We start from the raw sequence: 7,096 nt of genomic DNA, 5'->3' as shown, positions 1-7,096 counted from the left end.
CTTGTCAATCCAAAGCTTTGCATGATGCAGAAAATCTGTCCAAGAGATTTTGCAGGGAAGGTTTACTGTGGACAACCAAGGCTGCGTCACCCGCAAACAGAAAATCTCTCAAAACCAGTTCTTTCACCTTGTTTGTTGCTCTAAACCTTATAATGCTGAACAAGCCTCGATCTAGTTTGGTTTGAAGATAAATGCTATCATTCTTGTCTTTGAATGCTTGAAGAAGCAGTAAATGTTGAAAGAATACTAGCAACATATATGTTACTAGTTATCTACACAGTGTTTCTAGCAACTATCTTTTAAAAGTGTTAGCAACCATTTTTCAAAATTGGAAAAGGCTCTCAAAAGATGAGCCAGTCAGAAGATATTAATTAAGGTGTTTGGTGTAGGGTTGAAGCCACAGAGGTAGTGCCTTTTAGCAAGCTATAAGCAATAGTTTCATAAAAGAACACAGGGTTAAATAATGTCTTTTGATTAACCCTGCAAATTGCATGTGTTTTGTGGTCTTTCTTGTGCATGGAAACTTTCCTCTTTTCTCTCCCTTTCTGTTTAATATACTTTCATGGACAATTTTGAAAGAAGGGTTTTTTTTTAATATATTTTCCAAAGGATATGTTGTTATCCACACTTTATGCAATTATTATATTAATGCTAAAAACATAAAATAATATCTTCTTCTAAAAATGTAAGAAATATTAACTCCCATTTTTCTCTGCCCTTTTGCATTTATTTATTTAAAATTTGACTACCAACTCCCTCTGTCAGGTAAGGTAAGGTAAGGTAAGGTAAGGCTGGACATAAGGAAAAACTTCTTTACTGTTCGAAACCCCAGGGCCTGGAATAGACTCCCCTCAGAGGTGGTGCAGGCACCTACTCTGGATTCCTTTAAGAAATACATGGATGCTTATCTTGCTGGGATATTTTGACCCCTACTGACTTCCTGCCCCTTGGGCAGAGGGCTGGACCTGATGATCTTGCAAGGTCCTTTCCAGCCTTAATGTCTATGAAATCTATAAGGTCCATGTTACATATGGAACCAACTACAGCACTGCAACTACAGCAAACTGGTACAGTTTGGCCCTGAGCAGCATGGGGATCACTTCCCAGTAACCCTGATTCCTCCTGGGTGCTGGCTGTGCGGATACCTCTCTCTGTAGTAGCAGTGGCTCCCACAGCAGGGATGTGATGCTGATAAGAAGACCAAGGTTAATAGGATGTGTCCCACATAAGCTTCCAGCTGTCCCAATGGCTGTGAGGGACTCCCACACCAAACCCTGACTCTTCACTGAGTGCCACATATTACCATCACTAGCAGCTATGGAAATCAGTGGATTTGGCACCACACTTGGGTTGTTCAGACTCTCTGGGAGGCTCCATTCTGGCACCTCCTTTATGTCAGTGGGATTGTGTCTCACTTGCCCAGCAGTAGTTATGGTACTGCTACAGTGGCTGTCCCTGCTTTCCCTCAGGAGATATTGCTTTAACCTGCATTTGGGTTAAGGAGATAGGTACACGTGTCACTTTAGGGATGAGAAACACATCTGCAAGCTCTGTCCAAATATCTTCTACTTACATAATCTTTCCACCTGTTAAGTTACTTCATCCTGAGTCACTAGACAGCAACATGCTCCTTCATTTTAATATACACTTTGCTAATTTTAGGGAGTTTGCCATGCACATCAGAGGAAGGATGGAGCCTTCAACACTGAAGTGACATGGTGACAATTAGAAATTGCTCAGGCTCTTTCACTTTGTGCCTTCCAGGATGGCCCTTTGGAAGCATGGTTTGCAAGATGAGTGGCATGGTCCAGGGAATCTCTGTCTCAGCCTCTGTTTTCACTTTGGTTGCAATTGCAGTTGACAGGTAAGATATTAAAAGACTGAAGCCAACAGGAATTTAAAATATATACAGTGACCATTCTCTCAGGATATCCAAGTGTCTGTTGTTATCATGATACAGTTTCACTATATCTCTAGTTCAGGGTATTTTTCAGCTCAGTTGAGAAGCTGGCAAAATTAAGCAAGGAAAGGTGAAGTGTGGCCACAAAATGTCCTTCCCCTGAATTTCCATAAGAAGGGTAGAAAAACAGGTACTTCAGGGAAGCCTACTGAGCGTGAACTCAGCTTTCCCTGCTGCTGCTTGTAGCATGAGGAGCAACTTGTTGTGCCCTGCTCTTTGATCACTTCCTAAAATGGGAAAAGAGGAAGACAAGTCAGAGTGCCTCCCTCCCTGCACAGAAGAGACTCTTAGAACAGGGAATACTCCTATTCCGGTCTGGAAACATCAGTCTCCAGGCAACGCACAGACCCTGCATCCTCCCTCCCTTCTAGTGACTGCTAATGTAGCAAAAGGACCACAGTCAGGCTGGTGGCAGCAGGACAGATGGGAGATCAGTGCTGGGGGCCTGGATCACAGTAGTTAGGCAACTGAACCCTTCTGCTGACCTTCTTCTCCCAGCTGTGTTATTTGCAGGTTCAGCAGAGGAGATTCACCATATTTACTCAAATAGAAGATGACCCTGATTATAAGACACCCCCCAATAATTAGATTTTATATATGGAAAATGTATAGTTTTGTTATAATTTTTCAGGTATATAATATAATTATTGGAGGTTTCCTTGAATTTGTCCCCCTCACATTTCTACAGCAGGGTAAATAAATCTGGGGAATCAGATAGGTCCTTGCTCTCTGCTTCCCCCCCAATTTTTTCCCTGCAAGCCCCTTCCCCCTCCTTTTACTGTCAGACATAGGGAAGTGAGGAGCAAATTTGAAAACAATAACCTTGAAATTAAACATAGCTATAGCAATTTTCATTCAGTACTCATATATTTAGTTCATCCTTAATTGATGCATGTTACATTTTTTTAACAGCTGCAAGATTTAGCACAGGTGTTTCATAAACACACTTTTGAGCAGCACTTTGGCACCTATTTATAACTAGTATAAAGTCAATAACAGGTAGGTGGTAGCTTCTTTCTGTGCCCAGCTGGTAAGTAACACAAGATGGGATGCAAAAAATGTAACACTTCCTTAACGTTAAGTTTCCATATAAGCAGTTATTGCAGGTGCCACAAGGGTGTTATTCCATTGTCATTGGTCAGGGAGGTGGTCCAGGCAAGCATGAACAGATGGGGAATTGTCTATGGGTGTGCTCCACTTCACAATGAAAGGTTCAACCAAAGCTTAGATAGATCTTTACGAGTAGCTAGCTCAGATACAGGTAACAGTGTAGTCCCAACCACATAGTTTAGCATGGGCTGCAAAGCCCAGATGGAGCTCCTGGTAAATATTAAAGCAATGAGGCAGGGCCAGTTTTTCCTGAGGATGATTCTTCTATATTTTTCTTAGGACTTTAAGAACACTGGTATCAGTCATATTGCCTTGAGAGCTATCCTCTGATATTTCCATCTCTCCACTGCAGGTTCCGAAGCATTGTTTACCCATTTAAGCAGAAGCTTACCATATCGACTGCAGTTGTCATCATTGTTGTCGTCTGGGTGTTGGCTATTGCTATCATGTGCCCATCTGCTGTCATGTTGCAGGTGCAAGAGGAAAAGTATTTCCGAGTGATTCTTGGCTATAACAATCAAACCAGCCCAGTATACTGGTGCCGGGAGGATTGGCCCAATCAGGAAATGAGAAAAATATATACAACCGTGCTTTTTGCCAATATCTACCTGGCTCCACTGTCACTCATCGTCATTATGTATGCTAGGATAGGTATTGCTCTTTTCAACACAGCAGTGCCAACTACAAGAAAACATGGCCAGGAGCAGCGCCATGCTGTGTCCAAGAAGAAGCAGAAAGTCATCAAAATGCTCATCACTGTGGCTTTGCTTTTCATTTTATCGTGGCTTCCCTTGTGGACTTTGATGATGCTCTCAGACTACGCCAATCTGACAGAAGTCCAGTTGCAGGTGATCAACATTTATATCTATCCTTTTGCTCACTGGCTGGCCTTTTTCAATAGCAGCATCAACCCCATCATCTATGGTTTCTTCAATGAGAACTTTCGCCGAGGTTTCCAGGCAGCCTTTAAACTTCAGCTCTGTTCTGGAGAGATGTTTCGCAGGGACGTTTACTCCCAGCGAGGCCAAAGCAATGCCATTTTACCGGCAGCCGCTTGCCAGCCTGCCCAGGACCAAGCTTGTAAAAAGGCTGAGGATGAGGGGAAAACAGTTAAGAAAGGGAACTGGATGGTCAACCAGCAGGAGTTGATGATGGAAGACCTAGAAAAGTCCTCCAATAACAATGGAGTTAAATGAGATGTGCTGTGAACTAGTAACATCATTTATTTCATTTTCCTTGTTAGAGTTCTTCTGATGTGGTATGAGATTTCCAATATTCAAGCCCTTTCTGGCAAAAAAAAAACTTCCTGACACATTGCAGCGATTCTCAACCAGGGTGCTGCAACACCCTGGGGTTCCTTGATGTTCTTTCTAGAGTGTCACAGGGTGCCACACAATGTTAGCACTGCTGGATGGACACACTTAATCACAAGATGAACTAGAGATTTTAAATAGGAATCCATTGTGTCAAATGCATTCAGACCTGTTGCCATATTTCTGAGTTCTTTGCAACAGAGGAATTGCTCATTTATTTTTTTGCAGTCAAAAATGAGCAAAAACTAAGAGCTGGCATTTTCTGAGGGATTGCTTGAGCATATCAATGTGTAACTTGAACCTGTTGAGGAGTGCCTTGAGTCTAGAAAGGTTGAGAACCACTGCATTAGTGTCTAAAAAATATATGTAACTTGCATAGTATCTGGTTGTCTGGACTATGCAATGAGACCTGATTCTGTTTTCTATTATACCAGTGGAAATCAGGAGTAACCCTTTTGCAATCAGTGGGCGAGTCTACACATGCATTTGCTGAGGTACCAGTTTACTCGTGAGTAAATTATTCGGTCCCAGACAGATGTCCACATGTACAGGGAAGCAGGACCAGATCTGCTGCCATTGGCAGTAAATCTGCTCCCGCTTCCTGGGGCCCTGCAATGAGCCCTTGCCACCACCAAGGGTAGCTCCAGGCTCTGGCTGCCAGCAGCTCTCTTCAAAAACCAGTCCCACTTGCTGCTTTCTGGCCAACCATGTCCCTGGCCAGGAGCAGTATACACAGTGCAGGGACAGCACGCAGCAGCGCTCTCCTTGCTACCTGTGCCTCCCCACACCATGGCTACTTCTGCCACTTCTACTGCCACTGCCCCTGATAGAGATGGCCAGCACCCTGCACTCATGCTGGCTGCTGTGCTAGCCCTACTGGCCCACCACACCAACTGACTCCTCACCACACGTGTTTCATCCCTCCCAGCTTCCCCACATGCAGTGACCACCTGTCTACCCACTGTGCGTTGTCCCAGGGTCACCATCACACACCTGCTGTCTTGACCCCATCTGTCTGACCGGACCCCACTAGGGATGCCAACAGTGAGCTCCAGGATGCCAGTTCTGGGGCTGCCATTGCCCTCCTGGACCTGCAGCTTCAATGCTTCTGGGCCCATCAGACCAGCCAGGACTGGTGGCATCATGTTGTCCAGCAGACCTGGGATGATAAGCAGTGGCTAGAGGCCTTCAGGATGACACCTTGTGGGATCTCCTGGAGCAGTTCTGGCAACACGTGGAGTGGCAGGACACCAGCATGCAGCTGCACCTCCCTGTGGACAACTGACTGGCCCTCACCCTGCTCAAGCTGGCCATGCCTAACAACCTGTTTGGTGTGAGCATGGCCATCACAGAAGAGGCTGTCCTGGAGGTGTGTGGCACCCTACAGGACGTGCTGGGGGACATCATGCTCTGCATGCATGACTCCCTGGCAGTAGTAGTCAAGTCCCATGCTCTGGGATTCCCTCAGTACATTGAGGCCCTCAACTGGACCTACATCCATGTCACCTGCCCACCCCATGGTGATTGGCCCTACTACGGCAGCCAGAGGGGCTTTCACTCCATGATGCTCCACTGAGGTGTCTTCATGTGCGAGTGCTAGCTGGGCAGGCAGTGCCCATGATGCTGCATCTTCCAAAACTACAGCCTACTGGGCCTGGTGGAAAATGGGTGCTTCATTCTGGGGGTGACCCACCCGCACCTTGGTGCCACGGTGGTCCCACCCATCCTCATTGGAGACCTCACCTGCTGTGACTCATGTGGCCCTACACTGGCCACCTGGACCCCCACCAGGCCTACTTTAACTGCTGCCTGGGATGGACCTGTTTCCTTGTGGAGTGTGCCTTTGGCCACCTTGAGGGATGCTGGTGCACCCTCACCACCTCCCTCGAGTTCACTAAGAACAACCTCCCTCTGCTCATCATCACAGCCTTTGTGCCTGTGTGCTGTATCTGTGAGGCCCAGGAGGAGATGTGATGCATGGAGAACACCTGGCAGTGGGAGCACTACCTGTGGCAACAACAGCAGCTCCTCCTGCCAAGGCCCCAGGAGAACCATGCATCTGTCAACAGGGGCCAGGGCACTGGGTGTGGGAGGCACTGGCTGACCACATCCTTCAACATTCCCCACTCTAGCTTACCTGCACTGGCACCCATGGACCCCCCACCCCTCCTTGCCCACCCCCAGCACCATGCTCACTTCAGACACGCCTCAGAAGAACAAGCTTTTATTTCCCTCACATCAACCAGAGCCCCTCTTCCCCCTCTACAAACAGAGGCCCCCTCCAACCTCAACAAACAATGCCCCTCCTCCACCCATGCCACCTACCAACAGTAAAAAACCTTCTTCCCCATGAAAACTATGTACAAAATGCTTAGTGTGCTACTCCAGGTTGGGGGGCTATAGGGTGGGGATGCCTAGGGGGCAGAGTCTGAGGACAGGTGGCCAGTGTCTCATTCTCTGGCCGTTCCCCTGCAGCTACACATACTGTGGTGTGTGAAGGAGGTGGTGGGAAGGGGGCTTACCCAGAGGTGACGGTGGCCAGTGCTCCCCACATTGTGGGTGGTTCTTCCTCTGGCAGGTGGTGTCCAGGGACAGCAGGGCGATGCGTAGTCCTGGACCCGCTGCAGGCAGCTCTGGCTCTGTGTGCATGTGGAGCCAGGGTGAGTGGCAGGCCTGGCCCAGGCAGGGGAGCTGGGTGGCACTGAACCCAGGG

General features: G+C 47.3%; 1 protein-coding gene across 1 annotated transcript in view; it reads left to right on the top strand.

The window, feature by feature from the left end:
* The window catches only part of NPFFR2 (neuropeptide FF receptor 2), an 89,324-nt gene extending 84,244 nt beyond the window's left edge, over positions 1-5,080 (top strand). Inside the window, exons 5-6 of the mRNA XM_019516764.1 lie at positions 1,765-1,864; positions 3,423-5,080. Of these exons, the coding sequence (XP_019372309.1) occupies positions 1,765-1,864; positions 3,423-4,266 (944 nt within the window). The 3' untranslated portion in view covers positions 4,267-5,080. The remainder of the gene's footprint in view (positions 1-1,764; positions 1,865-3,422) is intronic.
* Positions 5,081-7,096: the final 2,016 nt, after the last annotated feature.

The sequence above is a fragment of the Gavialis gangeticus genome, unplaced genomic scaffold (genome assembly GCF_001723915.1).
Source record: "Gavialis gangeticus isolate Ggan-Ray unplaced genomic scaffold, GavGan_comp1, whole genome shotgun sequence".
In the NCBI taxonomy this organism is placed as follows: Eukaryota; Metazoa; Chordata; order Crocodylia; family Gavialidae; genus Gavialis; species Gavialis gangeticus.
Note: the sequence above shows the minus strand (reverse complement) of the source record. Positions and strands in the feature narration are given on the sequence as shown.